Here is a 19,716-nt window from a genome sequence, read left to right as displayed (position 1 = left end):
GTAAGCTGAACCAGTGGTGTGCCGACTGCTTCCTGCTGGCTTGTTTCTTACCTTAATAAGTCCTTGCTTTTGTTCAATGGCTGTGAGGACTGCAAGAGAGAAAATGGCTTTTTTACACTTCAGTCTAATGCATATTTTCTTTGAAGCTAATGAGAGCCTTAAATACGGTGCCAGACTTCAGGCAGCACTGTTGAAGGCTGACATTTTCACACACTGTGGCACCTTGTCACTGTGGATGAAGTCCCTGTACCTGGCTGTTGACAAAAATGTGTGTGGGGGGTGTGCGTGTGTGTGTGTGCGTGTGCATGTGTGTGTGTGAGTGCCTTCTTTGTGTTTTAAGTGTGTGTATGTGGAGGTTTCCAGACCTGTAGATTGGGTGCTATTGAGGCTGTTTGCATATGTAATGTGTGTAGTTTCCACATTCATTAGAATGTTTTTGCGTTAACCTGTAGAAAAGAGAGATCTTTTTTATCTATAAATTCACTTCTCATCTCTAATCGACAGATTTAATGCATCTTTTGGAAACCATTCAGGTCCTTATGAATTCATTTCTCATGTAATCCAGAGAAGTTATTATTTGGTTTTGATTTTACAGTGAAGCAGAGAAGATACTTGATTTCTGTAATAAATGTTTTTAATGATGTATTTATTTTACTAAATATGTTTCGTTTTTATTAACTTTAAGTGGAAAATTTTCGTCACTAACAGAAATAAAGTCTTTCAAAAATCCATCTCTGTGCAATAATCTATGTAATGTATTTAATTTAGTGATCAAGTTCTTGATTTTTTTTTCAGTAATATTATAATTTGTTGAACAGATTCTGTATGTCAGATAAAATGTTTTGTGTTTCGTCAAAGTTTTGCAAAACATTTTTTGCAAAATAAAAAAAGGAAGTGTTGAAGTTATTTTGATCTTAAATTCATGCAAGAAATCCATAGTTGGGGAAAAAAAAAACAAAAAAAACAACAACAAAAAAAAACCTTTTAGTTTTACACTGAACAACCCAACTGGTTAAACCCACACAGATGGGTTTTCAGGATGATGTGTAAATCATTATCTCCAACCATTTTTGAATTGATGTTTTTATAAATATGATTTATGAACATATTGTACACAGTGGTTTGTATATGATATGAAAACTTGCAATACCTGACCTGGTGTCTGTCTGCACAGCCTGTCATATTGTCTAAGTCTCTAACTCATGATTTTCACTGACTGCAGTGTGACTGAATCATGGTGAACATGTGCAGCCGCCGGGTCTTGGGTTTGAATCACAGAGTACAAAAAGAATGCACTCACGTAAACAGTTACTTCGATAATATTTTAATTAAATAAAAGTAAAGTTACCAGTGTAAAATGTTGCTCAAATAAAAATAAAACAGAACCTCAACTCAAAGTTTACGTTAAGAAAAAGTTACTTTGTTAGAAAATGTTGCTCGTGGAATTCACAAATGAAAAGAGACGATAATCCTCAAACTATTTTTAATTAAAGGAGCAACTTCATAAGTGAAACTGCAACAAAACCAGAATGAAATATCGTAACATATGACATTATGAAGATTTGAAAAAATGTTTAGGTGGTATTATGTGTAATGTTAATGGGAGATCAAATCCCAATATCCTGTGTCTGCTGCTGTCGTTATGGTTCTCAGGATCCTTCACTACGTCTGCAAAAATTTTATGTCACATGAATAATTTTAAAAGTCTGATTTATCTGCTTTTTAGATTTTACGAAATAATGACGTTACAAACTTTTGATACAATCTATCTATGTGTTTGTCCGTCATTCCGTCCATCTATCCATCTATCTACCTATGACTTGGTGTCTAAGAAGGCATCTGTTGGCATCTCACAGACTAAGTTACTAACACAATAGAGAAAGCTACAGGCATGTCAAAAATCATGGTTTCTGTTTGCATGTTTAAATATAAGTGTGTGTGGCTGCATGCGTGTGTGTGTGTGTGTGTCCCACACGGCCCCGCTGCTGCCACTCACTGTAAACTAGTCTGCAGCTCGTCACAGGCAGACGCTGACACACTCCCAGTCTAATGTGCTCATTAGGGACTGCACAGCATACACCTAATTGATAGCCATGACACACAGAATGTACACACGCACATTATTGCAAAAAACAGTTTCTTTTTTAATGCTGCAGTAGAAAACAAGGTTATACGAAGTCATATAATGGGGATTCATTGTCAAGAACAACAACAACAGAAAACCAAAGAATGAAATGGAAAAGAGAGAAAGAGAGAGAGAGAGACAAACAGCACAGAATGCATAACAGTGTCTGTGCTGTTTACATGCCGATATTTTACACATAAGTACTTTTTTTTATATTATTATTATTATTTCTCTGGCAGATGTCAGTTACTTCAGCAAATGAACTGCCAAAAAATGTAGCAGAACTTGTCACTCAAGAGGTTAGTGTAACCATGGTTACCTTTCATATCGCAAAAAGATAAAGCTGCAGTGTGGAATCACTGCAGAGTAATTAGACAGAACAAAAAAAAAGTAGGACCAATCAAATAGGCATTCAACAATATGAAACAACCAAGAGTGCTTTTAAATAACAGTTTATACAGGAAATATATTCGTAAAGTAAGATTTTTTTTTGTACAACTTTTAATATTTTTAGTGTTCACACAGGGGGCTTGTGTAGAGCAGTTTCAGATCTTTTCTTTTTTTCCTCAAAAAAAAGAACATTTTAATTTTTTGAGCATGAGCTGGGAATAAAAACATTTGCACTTTTACCTCCCTTTTTGTTGTGTTTTCAGATACATAACACATTTATAAAACTATTGTGCAAAACAAGTTTGTCTTCATATAGTATGCACTAGCAAATAGTCATAATCCTTTTAACTTAAAAAATATAGAAATGATGCATAATTTAAACAGGAATTAACTGAATGTTTTATTATTATTATTTACATATAGTACATAGACCTGAATTATATAGGTCCCTGATCAATCAAAGCAAAATATTACATTTTATTTCTTCTCCATACAATGTTTGTATTAAGACCTGTTAGCATTTTCCAGTAAAAAAAAAAAAAAAATTAAGCTTCGGGTGAAATTCTGACACTTAGATAAGAATCCTCTTTTTAATAAACTTTGGGATTTCACACTCATCACTGCGGATGTTTAGAAAACAAGCAATGTAAAAACAGTGTACAGTAGTTCTTATATTTTTATCTTTTGAAGTACGCACAAGGTTTGATTTTAAATGTTGACTCATGGATAAAACAAAACAAAACAAAACAAAAAAACACGCAGACAGGAGTTCAAAAACACAAAACATACAAATTGCACCAGATGTAGGTATAAAATATTTAACAAAATTGTTTTACTGATATGCATGCAGCTTAGCCAAAATATCAATAAACCTAATTTCTTTTAAATAGAGAAAAAACTCATTTTGCCATTTTAGAATTTATTTTATACTTTCATTTAACTTTATCTTTTTAGTTAAAAATGCTTCAAGTATGAATCTATTTTAGTCAGAGAAGAGAGGTTAAATCAAGAGATTCGGACTGCAGTAGGTCTTCCTCACATGTAACTCAAACAAGAAGAAACAAAAAAAAAAAACTCAAGTTTAAAAAACAAAAACAAAACAATGTGCCAACACTCTTAGCAGTAGTTTAATGGCATCTTTGTGCAGTTTCATTAGTTTTAACTCAAAAGAGTGGCACAGCAGTAGGTTGAGCTGCATTGTAAAAGTCTTGCATCGTTCCAAGCCAGTGCTACTGTTTTTCCAGCTCACACACATACATCAGATGGTCCTCGGGGGATTTCCCATGTGTCTTGCTCAAGTGAAGTTTAACAGCGTGCTTACTCGCAAATGTCCGGTTGCACAGCTTGCACTGGTAGACCGCGCCGCTTTCATCATCATCAGGAGAGGAAGATGGAGATTCAGTTGACGGCATAGACGTTGTTAAGGATGAGGAGAGCGAGATCGGTAGTGATACTGGTACAGAGGTTGGGAGGGAGGATGGCAGCGGGTGGCTGGATAGGTGGAGATTGGAGAAGAGTTTTTCAGAAAGTCCTTTGGTGTGGCGTTGATGTTGGTGATGGTGTTGCTGCGATAATTGACTGAGCAACTGCTCCCCGGAAAGTTTTGCCAGGTCGCGAAGACGGAAGCCTAAGTGGGATTCCAGGTGACTGATGTAAGTGGACGGTGAGCGAATCTGGGATGCGCAGTCACTGCAGAAGAACACTGGGTGGCCCGAATCCAAATTTTTTAAGAACTTGGTGCCACCAGTTCTTCTCAGCTGATACTTCACATTGGCCAGCCAGTGGGATATTGTAGTCATTGACAGACCTGTGAAACGGGAGATGTGCATCCTGTCCTGTGGGCTCAGGTCAGACATCATGTATTTGCCATCATTTGTTTGCCTCAAGCTGGAAGCAAACTGGGCTTGTAATATAAGGAGGTGTTGAGGGTTCCAATTGGATTGGCGGCCTTTGCGCTTCTGAGCAGGTGAAACATCTTCGATTTCCTCTTGTGTGGCACCTTCGATGTCAGAGCGCTCAGACTGACTGGTCGGTGTGGAGGACTTGGACAGAGCTTGGCTTTCTGTGAGGTTTCTCAGCATGTCGGAAATGTCTGACAGGGCATTTTCTCTCAAAGGTGACGTGGACATGAAGGAAGCTACCGTAGCGGAGGCCTTTGTCATAGTGACAGCAGAAGAGGGAGAAATTGATGGGGTGGAGTTAGTAGAAGAAAGTGTAGTTGAACCCAAAGAACCACCATTACTTCCTTTATCAGCATTTTTCCCTTTAGTGAGATCTATAGGTTGGTCGTTGTTGAAATGTTGCTGGTAGAAGTAGCGATCTAAATGACCATTACTGGCTTTTTTGGTGTGTGCTGGTGGGGTGGAGGAAGCCACTGCTGCTTTTTCTGCCAGACTGTTGCTCATCTTGAACAACATGCTCATGGGGTCAAGCGAGGGCAGGGCAGGTTTAGCAGCCTTCCCCAGGTGGACGTTCATTACTGACTGCAGAGCGCTGAGAGGGTTGACAAACGGCTGTTCGGGAGGTGGATGGTCTGTGATAATAGCCGTGCTGCCACACAGAGAGGCAGGCAGTGGGGGTGTTACAGCAGTGGGCTCCACTCCATTCTCCCCAGACTCCTTTGTGGAAGCACTGCTACTGGAATCTTTTTCATTCGTTCCCTTTCCATCTTGTTCTACCTCCCCTACACTTGTATTTTCTGGGGTTTTACAGTCTTCTGCAGTGTTTCTTTTGGGCGACTCTCCTCGGATTAGATCTTCTGTTTCACTGACACAGGGAGAGGGCGTCGTTCGCCTCAGAGGTAAATCACCCGCAATCATACCGGGGTCTCTCATTTTCTCCTCTACCTTAGCAACTTTCTCTGTCACTTTTTTAACTAGCTCTTCCATTGCTTGAAAGTTATTTTTAGGTAGTGGAGAGGTTTGGCAGCTGGGAGGGGAAATCAGTGGCTGACTTTTGCCAGTAGGGGAGAGAATCTCCCCACCACTAAACATATATTTAAGGGGAGAGCTCTTTCCAGAATTGCCAAGAGAGAGCTTCATTATATTTGGAAGCTGGTAGGCTGCATGGATGCTGGGGTACCCACCCCAACTGGGAGCACCATTCTGGGCTTTGTTGATGGCTGAGGTCACTGTGTTCTCCAAGGACTTGAGAATGTCAAGTCCCCCCTTTGGACTTTCGTCCAGGTCTTCTTCGGTCAGATAGGTGTACTTTGAAGAAATATCAAACTTCTCTTCAGATTCGTCTTCTACTTCTGTCCTCTTATCTTTGTTGTGGTTATTGGCATTGATAATGTTGGACTCTTGGGTGCATTCTTCTTCCTTCTCCTCTTTTTTAATTTCCACAACCATTGCCATTGGTGAGATGCTAGTTGGAGGAGGCACAGGGGCGGGTGGAGAGGAGAACGTTGTGGCAGCCAAGGGAACTGACTGGACCTTTTCTTCAACTGAAGAGTTTGATGGTGGGACCTGGGACTCTATAATTGGTTTGCCCTTCTTTATGGCAGAATTGGTAACCTTAATAAAGTGCCCTGTCACCATCATATGAGCAGTTAGTTCCTGCAGTGAGTCATGTGAGCTGCCACACTCCATGCATTTGAGGATTTGTGACTTCCTGGATTCAAACTGCCAGGCGTAGCTGGCACCATTTTGGTGTCCATAGCGATTGTTAGGTGTAATGTACGGGTTGCTAATCTTCTGCAGAATGTCATTAGTGTCACTGAATGAGGCTGGCTTCGGTGTGGTGCCTCCATTAGAATCGGGTGAACTAGGGATATCCAGGTCAACTGGGGCCCTTTTTCGAGCAGAGGAAATGATCTTGGCGGCTACGGGTGTAACAGGTTCTTTCAGAGGCACTTTCTGGTAGTGTTTTGTCTTGATCATGTGGACGCTGAGATCCTGAAGGGATTCAAAGGAGTGTCCACAGTACATACACTTAAGTACTTTTTGTGCATCTTCCTTACCTTCCATCTCTAGGAGGGAGCGTTTCCTGGGTTTGGACCAGCGCTTAGCCCCCTCGCTGTCTGTCTCATGGTTATCATCACGATAGTGGCCCGTCTCATTCATGTGCACTGTGAGCTCCACCAGAGTGTCGTACGCAGCACTGCAGTCCTTACAGCGAAATTTGCTGGCACCAGTGAATATGGAGCCGTAGAGCTTGGAGCTCTGCCGGTACAGCTGAACAGTGCTGAAGAGGTTAGGTTCTGTAGAAGCTGTTGTTACCGCCACTGTGGGATGTTGCACCATGCTCAGTCTGTTGTGGTGGTTCTGGGAAGCCTGCTGGAGACTTTTAGCCACAGCAGACTGGTGCCAGTCATAGCCTCCGCTACCACAGCTGCTGCTGCTGCTGCTGCTACTGCTACTGCTGTGACTACGAGGGGGCTTTTCTGCTGGCGGCTGACTCAAGTTCAGATTCAGTGTCGACCAATAGGAATTGCTCAGGAAGGAAGTGTAAATCGCCTTCATTTTCTCGAGGCTGTCAGCCACAGAACTTGTTGCAGCCAATATTGCCTCATCTCCGGTTACCGAGGCGGCAGCATTGGTTGCAGCCATGACGGCTGAAGAGGAGGAGGGGGACAATTCGTTGGAAAGGTCTTTAGAAAGAAGGACGTCATCCTCGTTTTTCAATGAGGAGCTTTCAAAATCAGACATTCTGTCTGAGGACTCACTCAAGTGAGACTCACTGTCCAGGTCCTGACCAGAAAAGTCTGCCGCATTAGGGGAGTCATGAATCCCAGTGGATTCTGGCCTGTCCTTGAAAAGGAAATCCTTGTCCTGACATAGGAGCTTGGTTGCAGGCTCCTCCCCTTCTTGAGCAGAGTCTTCTCCATCAAGGTCCTCGTCCAACAAGGCTACTTCTTTCTCATCGTCGGGGACATAAGCTGTTCAGACAAAGAGAGCAAAACAAATACAGAACTTTGTTAGGATCTTCCTAAAAATACAAATTTTCTAAGTATTTATTTTGATACACTTTTACACAGACATTATTTTCCAATATTTAGAATATCACTCCCCTGCTCTGCAATCCCCAACCCCTGAATTCTGTATTACACAAAATAAACTGGTGAAAAGGAATAAAGACAGAGAAACTGAGGGATAAAAAAAGAATGATGAAATGTAGGAGAGTGAAAAAATGTCTTCTCAAACATAACTTGCCACCTTATTCTTCTCAAGGGGCAACAGCTTGAAATTAAAACTAAATTTGAAATTAATGAAGCACATTCTGGCAGTGACATTCGTTTCTGAAGTAATAAATTACTTGTATCAACCTCGGAGACAGCGGTTCCTGTCTGTCAATTAATATGTCTTACGCTTCTTCTGCAGACTCTAATGCATTCCATAACAGACACACTCGCCATTTAAATTAAGCATGCATTTTCACTCATTACACTGCTCAGCCTTCGCCTCCTCGTAAATAATAATATATATACATAAAAAAAAAATGTATGTATGTTTGCCTAAGACAAATCTCTCCCTGTAAAACCCATTTGCTTCAATTACCAAAGATTAGAAAAAAAGAAACTTTAGGTTATTATTTACAGTTTAGCTTCAGGGAGAGGGCTTGAAGCTTTCAATTTATATTCAAATCCCTCTAGTTTAAGAATATTACAATGGAAATCGCACAGAGAAAAATAAGTATCAAGACAAATCACAGCCTCGCATCTTGGTAAATCTCTGGATGTTCAGTTTTGTTGTTAGGGGTATAAAAGTCATAAACAGCATCAGATGAGAAATGATTTATGCTCATGCAATAAGGAGAAACCAAACAAACATAGTAACATTCATACTTAAACCTCTGTATGATTTAGCACTTTGAAGAAGTATTTCTTCTTCTTCTTAGCAAAAAAGCAAAAAGATGGGCATGTGGAACCGGTGGGTTTGTGACGATCAGTGGCTCCTGTCATCATTCATCTAACCGTATATGTATACATGGAAGGGAGCTTCCACAATGCTTTCTGTGGGTGTTAAATATGAACCAGAGGTTGTACTTGTTTCTAACTCTGAGCAGAGAAGCAAAACCAGAATAGCTCCAAGGAGAACTTCAGAGCGCCAAGCATCTCTATGTGTTGATACAGTTTATCCACATTTACCTGACGCTGTAAGCACAGGCTTAGTGGAAAAAACCTGCCTATATTTACTAATATTACTGTCAATTATAGCTTTTTTATAGTGAATTGCTTGCCATTCTGGCAGACCAGAGATGCTTGGGTTAGGTTAAATGGGTAAAAAAATCCATATGCTGAAAGCAGATAGAAATGTTCATGCTGGAGAAAAAAAAATGTGACAATTGCTGTCTTGACAAAATAAATAAAACATTCAAAATTATAATTCATCATTTGCTCATCTCATCTCACATTTGTAAATGAATGAATTTAAAATGTACACATCATTCCACTATTTTACAATCTGCAGCATCGCATTGGTTTTGAAATGTTGCTCTCACGAGAGTCCTCCAGTGAGATGTTCTTAAAGTTTTGATAAAAGTGGGAAATTAAATGATAAAAACAGTATTCAAAAAAATGTTTTTTCACTTATTTGCATCTGTTATGTCTGTGGTGAAAAGAGGATAACTGTGAACCTACTGAAGCATAGGTGTATATTGCTTCCATATGCTGCACTTGATGGACATGTCTTGCATTTACTTGCATTTAAATCATTCTGCTGGGAGTGCAGCCAGAAAATAAAATAGTGGGAGATATACAAAACTGTAAAATTATTTTTCGAAACAACAGATATAGATTTTTCTTCTACTAACATAAATTGAACATTCCACATTATGGTTGTTTCACTCAGGATTTTCAAATGGTTCTAGTCTGACTCCGGATGTGTGAACACAGTGCAGCGGTGCAGGCTGCCAGCTAGCGTCTATCAGGTTGTGCCGGGTTGAACATGAGCTGATGCTGCATGAGCAACAAAACATAGACGTGCCTTTGTCATTGTCAGGTCCTCCGTTGTCATCGGCGATGATACAACAGTGCCGTGAGATAAACAGATGCATACACAGACAGATATCCCAGAGCCCCAGAGTCTCTCTCTCACACACACACCAGTTGTACATGTGTTGTACTGTAGCAACTTTTTGCCTCCAGGCAAGCATTCAGTTTCTCTGTTGAACATGCAATCTGTTCCAGCATTCAGTCTCACAATGAGGATCCATCTGAGAGGCGTTAAACAAGCCACTATGAACAGCTTCTAAAAAATTGTTGGGTCACATGACACATGATCGCTTGGATGCATTTATGTAAATTTTCTTTTATGGCATTGAAATACAGCTTACTCAAAACAGCAATGATCCATTTCTGCTGCATTATCAACACTGGTGTAGACAATACACAGATTACTGTGTTTTCATGCTTCACCCTGTTCAGGAGCTCTCTTTCTCTCTCTCTCTCTCTCTCGCCTTCTGTCTCAAAGACACATCCGCCGCCTGCACATACGTGCAGCGGAGGAGACCCTCATGTACATGCCATCTGTTCTGCATCAGCCAAAACGACAGCTGTTTAAGAGAATAACACTGTGACTGAGGAAACAGTGGAACGCAGCGGCTCGGCGCTCCAGCTGAGGACAAACATCACTGAGGAATCACCTTTAACACTCACAGTGCAGCTCCAACGAGCTACGTTTGTGTGATGAGAACAAAGCATGGGTTTATTTATGTTTGTGCAGACATCTGCGTTCTTGCAAGTGTGTGATATTTAAGAGCAAAAAACAAGGAGGAAGTCAAAAGTATGATAAACTTTGGCCTGGATTTAAAATCGTTTGTTAAGATAAGTAAGTATGAGTCACAAGTTATGTATTAAAATTTATAATAGAGCTGTGGCATTTGACTTATTCTTTTTGACGCACTCTGGAATATTTTGTCATTTTATTAAGTATATAATTGTATTCTGCTACATTCACAGCTGTGAAGGTAGAACATGTGTCAGTTAGAGAACTGATGGTTTCATTCCCAGTCGTCCTCAGTTTAAATGTGGAAGGTGTTTGCAGCATCGTGAAGCTCAAACTTTTTACCTTATTTCTGTGAGTCTCTGTATAAAGCACTCAGCCCCACATTGCAACGTGTTATTTTAGTTTTATTAATCTGACAGAGATAATGCAGGCTGACAGAACATAATCAAACTACTACATGACTTGCCTATAAACACACATTTATGGAAATACAGTAGAAGTTGAGGTTTTGTTGTTTTGATTTTGAGAGATAAAAATATGCAATTCAGTAAAATAGTGTCAGGAATAGTGGAGGGTCTGACTTAAAATTTCCCATTGAGTTTACTTCAGTCAAATTCATCACAGTTTTTCTCAAAGAATATAATGACAAATAAGGAACATTTTCAATTCAAAAAACATTTTTGTTGCTAAAACAGAGTAAGTAAACGTATTAAAAATAATATTTATTGTTTCTGTTATTCTGGAGCAAAGTGTTATTCAAGACATACAACTTTCCAGTGTTTCAGGAACTCCTGATCCTGAAACACATGGAACTTCTTCATATTTGAACTATGGACACTAACATTAGCATTTGGGACATATGTGCTGCTGCTACATATTTACCATTGAAATGCTACTTTTGCCCTGAATACCTATGCTTGCAAGCGTGTGATATTTATGAGCAAAAAACAAGGAGGAAGACAAAAGGTAGGCTAACTCCTTTCAGCACAACTTGAACACATCAATAATCGTTTCCAGTGTCCAATCAGATCGGTTTTTGAAGCAATAATTAACCTCCAAAGGAACCAAATAAAGCATGTTTATCATCAATCACTGTTGTTTACAGATGTTGCCTGTGCGTCAGATTTAGAAGTGTACCGGAAACATTTGAATGCAAAGGTTCCCCTCTGGACTTTTTCATGTAAAAAAAGAGAGAGAGAAAGAGAAAGAGGGAGAGAGATTATAGTGTTACAAATTTTAACACTATAATCTGGGAGGAAATTCTGGGAAATGGTTTAAGTCTTTTATTTTAAAAAAACAAAACAGGGACCAGGTTTGCAAATCAGCTGATGACTGGAAGTCGAGGGCCCACTGTATAATTTAAATTATTTAATGTAATATCAAAGCAGGTATTTTTTTATTTATTTATTGTTTTTTTAACAAATTTCTGATATTTAACTAAACATGCACCGATCACTGTCATAAATCAGTATCAGCCATCTTCAGCAGATACTGGCAGATCAAATTGAAAACAATAAATTTATTTTCTCCTGTTCTCCTGTTCCTCTTTCAGTGATTCACACATTAACAAACTGTTCACTAACTAAAGATGATCAGGAGTACATGCTGTTGACTTCAATAACGCTCTGTTGCAGACGAGACTTCCTATGCAGTTTTGTCAAAAAAAAAAAAAAAAAAAAAAAAAAAAAAAAAATATATATATATATATATATATATATATATATATATATATATATATATATATATATATATATATATATATCATGATGAATTAAAGTTAAATCCATAATTTCCATTCTGAAGAATCATATTGTTTGAAGCGCAATTTCTTTTGTACTTTCTGCTGTAAATGGATTTTACTTCCCTTTTATTTACTGCTTTTGGTTATTTTATTTGGGATATTTCAAATATATTTCAGTTCTACTCTTGTGTGTTCTTTACTAAATGAAAGTTTATTGGTTTCTGAGAAGCCAAACTTGAACTATTCTGCATTTTTTTTACATTATTTGAAAATGGCCTCAGAACAACATTTTCTTTTAGCACAATGATGACTGTGACAGTTCATCATCCAGCAAAATATGTTATGTTGATCCTGGCCATAAACATTCTGATGCTCCACACCCGAAAATGCAACATGAATAAAGCTGCTCATTCGTCAGAAAGTAGTGAAGTGTTTGTACAGAGATTTAAACCAAGAGAAGAAGAAATCACAGATATGTGAACACTGAAGAAGGAGAAAGACTTGCAGAAATGATCCCCTGAAGGCCTCTGGCTTTGGCCCAGAATGAAAAGTTCACAACACCACGACCTAAAATCCTGAGCTAAACATGGAGAGGCACACTGCATACAAGCAGCAGGAGAGCGAGCCAACACACCAGGTATGCAGGTGCTCTTTTAATTAGTGCAAAGAGAGATGGAGTGAATTCTTGATGAACAGTCAGCAGGAGAGAGGATGAACGTTGGAGCTCAAACTCAGGAGAATCATGCTCAGCAAAGCAAAAGAGAAAGTAAAAAACAGCTAACTCTTTTCAAGCTGCAAGGATTTCAGTGGGTTCTACTCAAACTACAAAGTTAACATTTCTGCTAATTCGATAACACAAAATCCAACCTGGAAGATTTAGAGTTTCACTGATATCAAAAACCCTTGTAATTATGATGAAGCTGAGTATCTTTGTGTTCCTGTCTGCCCATAAAGGGAGGAAATCTTTTAGCATTCTGCAGATGTTATGATGTTAGGAAACCGTTTATCATGCTTATATAACCACTTAACAGCCCTATCAGACACACAGGCACGTCAGCGCTGCCTGTTTACACTTCAGCTCGGATCAAGCTGTTTCTCTCAGAGTGTGTGTTCCACAGAAGGAGAAAAACCAGAGGTGAAGAAACATCACTCTTTTTTTTGTGAAACAAAAGCCACAACATTCCAGTCACACCGAGACAAATTTCCTTACACCTTTCCCAGTGAATTTCAGTGCTCTACGCTTTAAGTTGTCCAACCCGCTGAGATCTTCTAATCTTCACCCTCGCTTCCCCCCCAACCCTCTCTAATCACCAGTGCAACCCACGTTAATAAAGTTAATTGAATCTGAGATCAATAATGCTTAATTATGGTGATTTGACATGCGCAGACATATTAGTCGGGGGACTTAATGGGTGTGTGTATGCGTGTGTATGTGTGTGAGTGTGCCGCTTGGTGCGAGAGCCTCAGGACTGATGAGGTGTGCTGCAGGTTGTGAGAGGTGTTGCATCGACCGCGATGGCTGACGAATTGAATCGCTTCTTTAAACATGACTTTCTAAACTTGCAACAGAGTTTTAGCATCACTACAGTCGAGAGCAGCAATTCCTCGTCCACTGCAGAGTCGTGTTGCTGGAAGCTCTAGGACCTGCTGTGTGTATTTTTCAAAGACGCACCAATCAGTCAGCTGATCAGTCAGTCATGTTTCCCTTTAATCAGCTCCCATCAGTAATAAGCAGGTCAAAACAACCAAACTGTGGAATGAAACATGTTCAATAAACTCATAAAGGCCATGAACTCCGACCTCTTATGGTCCATAAACCCACCAGCCAACAGTAGGTACACCATCAAACATCTCAGCCACATTTAGTTGTGTCTACTAACTTCTATTCTGCAAGTCAAATACATTTTGCCTGCTTTAGATTTTAAATTTAAATGTGTGAGCTGATAAAAGAAACTTACAGTAGTACGTTGTGTTAAGTATTTATTCATTTTGTTGCAACTCCAAGAGTTGGGTAAACAAGGATTTTTAAAGGGGTGGTGTTTTGTATTTTCTAGGCACACAATGCATTCAGTTGTTATAAAAAAATCTGTATATATCAAACATGACTTACAAGAAATTTGAGTTTGTGTTTGAATGACTTAAATTTGGGCCTCTGTCTCTTTTCAGATTCTTTCTGAAACTCCACCCTCAAGAAGTCATCACAACATGGCTCCTCTGTTAACTCTTTAATAATGCTTTACCAGTGTTGATCTGTAAAGTATCTTCTATAATAAGCTCAGATGCTGTAGTTCCACCAAAAGTTTCCTAAACTGCTGCTGGATAGTCTTGGGAATTAAAGGACTTCTCAAGCATTTATGAAAGAATCTAAGCAACACTCCAGGAATGTTTTTGATGAGGGAATAACATGACATGAAGCTCAAAAACAATTTGACATATGCTAACCCTTTGTGTTAACGCTCCCTCCCCATCCAGCCTGGTGGAAACTCAGTCAGTAATGAGTTGGAGATGTGAGCATCACAATATTGACTGGTGAGCATTGATGAGAGCATGACTCAGCTTTGTGACTGAGTTGCAGTGTGAACATGGAGTGGAATGGGTCTGCTGTGCTCTGGCTACTGGTGAAGGTTTGGTGTTGAGTTGAACTGTCAGATTGAATGCAGCTGCTGAGGAAGAAGGAGAAGCTAACGGCGGCTAATAGCCGCTCTCACTGCTCACTTACAACAGCCTGCCGCAGAGCGTTCTCTCGATAAAAGTCTCCTAACAACAAAAAGAAGTGGCTAGATTGATTTTCAGTTGTTTGGAAATAAGTTCACAAGAGGAGTCAGAAAACGTGATAAACAGTGACAATAAGTTGACAACAGTCCTAGTTTTCCTCAGTATTTGGAAGCGTTGCCATTGAGTTGATTGACTTGGGTCAATCGTTTGGTAAACTTCTGGCTGTAGGTTTGTAAACAAAAATAAAACTGAACATTAAAATGTCATTTGAACTTCTATCTAACAAAGAAAAGTACTCTTATTTCTCCCGTAACAAAAATGAAAAACTTCTCAGTTGTGCAAGTGTTGCTACAAACCTGTAGCTTTGCTCTGGATTTGTCTCTGCAGTTTATTGTAGATGTTCTGTTTTTAAGGCAGTAAACAGCAGCCATGCTAGCAGCATGTGCAGCAGCTCAGACTCAGAATGGCAGCAGAAAGCGCATCTGTCTCTGGTTCTGATTATTCAGAAACACAGATGTAGCTTGTTGCCCACTCATGTATGTGTGTGTGAGAGGGTTTGGGGGAGAGAGGGAGACATGTTAGCCTGGCTAATCATCTCCCCATGCCACTCAGCTGGGGGCTCCTGACAACATATTCACATGCTGTCCGTACATTGCCTACACAAGAGTGCATGTCTGGGTTAGAGAGATCCTGACATGCCGATGTGTGTGTGTGTGTGTGTGTGTGTGTGTGTGTGTGTGTGTGTGTGTGTGTGTGTGTGTGTTCATACAAGAACAGCATTTATTTTTAGTACAGTTGCTATTTTGTAAAAATGCCACATGCAGAGTAAGAAGCATGCTGCTCTATATAAGAATGCTAGAGTGCAACACTAGCATGCTGCCTTTTTAATGCATCTGTAGTTTTTAGTTCTGTCACTTTTACACCCAGTAGCAATAAGCCTGAGTGTATTTCAATCAATCAAATTTTATTTGTATAGCACATTTCAGCAGCAAGGCGTTTCAAAGTGCTTTACATCATAAACACAAAAACACAAAGTCATGCAACATAGAATCAACAATCAAAACATGACATTAAGTCAAGTTCCATCATTAAATTTGTAATTGATTACGTTTCAAATCCAATTCTAAACAGGTGGGTTTTTAGTCAAGATTTAAAGGAAGTCAGTATTTCAGCTGTTTTACAGTTTGGGACTAAGAGAGAGAGAAATAAAATAACATTAGTTATAGTTTAAGAATTTAAAATATATATATATATATATATATATATATATATATATATATAAATTTATATTCACACAAACACAGAAAGGTCATTAAAAATGTTATTGAAGCAATACGGCCATATTTTTTAGATCTCACTGAAATATTTCAGTGAGATTTGAATAATTGTACAGCTCATTTGATAAAGGAGTCCTAAATGTTCATCTGAAGACCGCTCACTCTGACTCTGGTAGGGTTTTCTTTTTCAATAAACTCTGCAGATGTCCCATTAACATTTTGGGGGCAATGGACAATACACCAGTTATGAAGTGAACTTAGCAATTTCAAAAATGTCTTTGTTTTTGACATTTTATGTTGACTTTTTACAGACACCTGTAAACAGGCTTCCATTTCTCAGTTTCCCTGTGAGATAAGATGACGCCTGGCTGTTGTTATCACTGCGTCAGAAGAGGAGGCTGAGGTAAGTAGAGCTTTGAGAAGGCAGCAGCAGCAGCAGCAGCAGATCATCTGCTTCACTTTGACAGCGTGGGAAATGTTAAACATGGACTACGATTTTGACTATTTGTCTACATCAGGGGTGGGCACTCCTGGTCCTCGAGTGCCGGTCTCCTGCAACTTTTAGATGTATCTCTACTTCAACACACCTGAGTCAAATAATGAGGTTATTAGCGAGGCTCTGGAGAACTTGATTGCATTTAGGAGGTGATTCAGCTATTGGATTCAGGTGTGTTGGACCAGGACACCGGCCCTCGAGGATCAGGAGTGCCCACCCCTGGTCTACATCATATTTTTTCCACCGATTCATATGTGGTGCATTGACATAAGCGGGTTATATCAGCGAAGCATGTTATTTTTCAAAACCAATCACGTACACAAAGAATCTCAATGATGTTTTGAATGCATCAGCTGGGACTGTGTTTCCAGCTTTTGTAGTGAGTGTATCAGTCATGTTTCACACCCTCTGCCTCCATGCCAAAAAAGTTTGAAACTGAAAAGAAAAAAAAAAAAAATCTTAAACTGAGGGGAAAAAATTTGAATCTGAAAAAAAAGTAGTTTTGAACATTTCTTCAGTTTCTTTTTTTTTCTGTTTCAAGACATTTTTTCTTTAGTTTCAAATCTTTTTTTTTTCAGGTTCAAGTCTTTTCTTTTTCAGTTTCAGTTTTTATTTTCTTTTAAACAAACTTTACAGCCCCAATATAGCTCCATACATGGTACTTTCTTGCTGCAGGATAATATTGGTAACCACTAGACCAGCAGTTCAGAGAATGTTACATAAACAGGCATATTTTCAGGCACAGCTAGAGAACGGCCAGCTAGAAAGAAGGTCAATATTTTTCAGAAACCTTCTGAGATTCAAATGACTTAATTCACTTCTTTTGAGATGACAATCAGTCTGTTAGTGTTTGAGCGAATAGACGATGTGTTGCCCGCGCCACATAAATATTATTAGGGGGTGAATGATAGTAAATTACTCTCTGGATCTTCTTTGTTAGTCAGATAGCTTGCGCTCAGAGCAGTCTGTCTGAATGGGTCTGGGGCAACCTGGGGTCACGAGCATTCGTCACAGGAGACACACAGATGGATGGCTGAATTTGAGTATGTGGCTGTGTTTGTACTTTGGCAAGAAGAAATAGACAGTAGGGGTGTGCAGAGTTAGCCAAGCAGGGCAGAGGAGCATTTATCATTTCCATCATCTCTCATTTGGTTATTTTAAAGCCCTCCACTTTAATTCATTCTCCCACTGCCTTCATCATCTCAGATCTGATCAGATCACACAGATGCATTTATTTGACCTCACTCTCTTTCTATTCTTTAATTTATTGATTTTTCTCACAGTTCCTCCTCAGTCTCATTGACAGTAAGCATGATTGGCCAAAAGAGAAAGGAAAAACACATAAATAACAGTTTGTACTTTATGCTTTCACACATGTAAAAAAAAAATAAAAAATGCTGCAAGGACAATAAAACAGAGGAAATTTCTGTTTTTCTGCAACACGTATCCATGTGTGCACCTTTTTGAAAGCACACACACTCTTTGCAGAGCAGTCTGGTTAGTTGCTAGGTATCTATTACCTGCCAGTCTGCTCTGATCTCTTTGGACAGCTCTGATCAAAAGATGTCATCCAGCCCAGCAGACCGGGCTCACTGGGAAAGTCAGGAATGGTGGGAGTGTCTGCGTACGTGTGAGCATGCGTGTGCGTCTCGGAGTAAATCGCACAATGGTCTGGGTGTAAATAAAATGACAGGATCAGTTTAAGGTCCTGTCAAGTAGGCAGCAGGCGATTATGATAACGCCCGGTCTGTTCCAACGCAAACGGACACCCTTAAATTTACCGGCCGGAGGATAATATACATGATATAGCTCTTTTTCCCTGTGTTTTTCCTGCTGCCTGCCTCTGCGCTTCGTCTTTCCAGTGGCGGCTCCAGAATTTTCATTTATTTTTTTTTTTTCTGCAGGTGCTAAGGGGGAGCCAAGCATTTTACTGAGGGTGCTTTAACAGATCTTTTTTTTCCCCTATAGTTATCAACCCATTTGTATTGTTATTTTTCAGACTGATTTGCATTTATTTGTTGCTTAGACATTAGCATGAAGCCTTGAGGCATTAGCCAGATGACTTCCAGATAATATTACATTATTTAGGTTCAAATAGAATTCCTAACAAAGGGGATACCCTAGTATTGACCCTTTGGAACTGCGACTCTTCGTCATTTCAAGTGTCATGATCTACATCAGAAGTGAGAATCGGGAGTATTGAACTGAGTGGCTACCGTTGTTTTTCCAAGTTATTTTTGTCAGTTTATTCATTGTTTCTTCTTGCTGGAATCAAGCTAATTTGTCTGTGAACGCAATCAGGTTATATCAGTGAAGCATGATATAACATTTATGGTTGGGGCTCATAGATGGCGTTATTTACAGAAGCCTGAAACAGCTAACTTAGAAACCGGCCCTTACCTCCTCCCGCCTGACGTGTTGATGAAATTACCGACTTTTCCCGAATTCACACCTCATGATTTATGTCACTATGTCATAAACAGCGTTTCCCCTTAAACCAGAGCAGCCTTATAAATGTACAGAAGGAAAATGTGAAAAAAATGCTTGTCTTTTGTTCCATACATGATGGCGTGGCATTGTTAGACGGTATGTTCTTGATAATGCAATATTTGATATCTTTCTAATCATATTTATAAAGTATATGAACATTTATCTTCTTACCTTATATAAAGTGTTCGCTGTAAATCCATGGTTACACCAAGAGCTGCCAGTCATTATGATTGTTGGCTGCTATTCATCGCTGTATTGTTCCTCATTAAAATAAAATGACAAGCTTGGTTTTGACCCTTGTCTGTTTGTGCAGCCGAATGCACAGCACCTTGTGAGCATTTTTACTGTGAAATCAACTAAATAAAAGCAAAATGCTTGACAGGCTTTCTAAAGGAGAGCAGAGGTTTGGACATCCATCGTGATGGAGAGAGTGACATCAGGTGCAAAGGGTCATATTGTCATATTATGTTTTTTATTTTTATATTAAAAATTAACTGTGCTGTGGTGGCACAGGGTGTTAACATTTTTGGAGGCCTCAGTCCTCGACGCGGACGTTGCGGGTTCAACTCCCGGTCCCGGCGACATTTCCTTGCCCTCTTTCCTGTCTGTCTATTGTCAAAAATACAAGCAACTAGCGCCGCAAAAACTCTTCAGAGAAGAAAAGAAAATAATAATAATAATTATTATATTTTGATAAGTCTGCTCTGCATCACCAGAACCAGAAGACCTGAGAGGTTCTGGAAGGTTGATACAATAACAGCAGATCTTCAATGTGTTGCGGTGCTAAACCATTCAAAGATGAAAACAAACAACAG

General features: G+C 39.3%; 1 protein-coding gene across 1 annotated transcript in view; it reads right to left on the bottom strand.

The window, feature by feature from the left end:
- Positions 1 to 2,126: 2,126 nt before the first annotated feature.
- tshz3b (teashirt zinc finger homeobox 3b) overlaps positions 2,127 to 19,716 on the bottom strand; it is a 43,834-nt gene continuing 26,244 nt past the window's right edge. The window contains exon 2 of the mRNA XM_055060105.1: positions 2,127 to 7,394. Within this exon, the coding sequence (XP_054916080.1) occupies positions 3,745 to 7,394 (3,650 nt within the window). The 3' untranslated portion in view covers positions 2,127 to 3,744. The remainder of the gene's footprint in view (positions 7,395 to 19,716) is intronic.

Source organism: Poeciliopsis prolifica, unplaced genomic scaffold (assembly GCF_027474105.1).
Source record: "Poeciliopsis prolifica strain line A6 unplaced genomic scaffold, Auburn_PproV2 SCAFFOLD057, whole genome shotgun sequence".
NCBI lineage: Eukaryota > Metazoa > Chordata > Actinopteri > Cyprinodontiformes > Poeciliidae > Poeciliopsis > Poeciliopsis prolifica.
The sequence above is the reverse complement of the archived record's forward strand: the minus strand, read 5'-3'. Positions and strand labels throughout refer to the sequence as shown.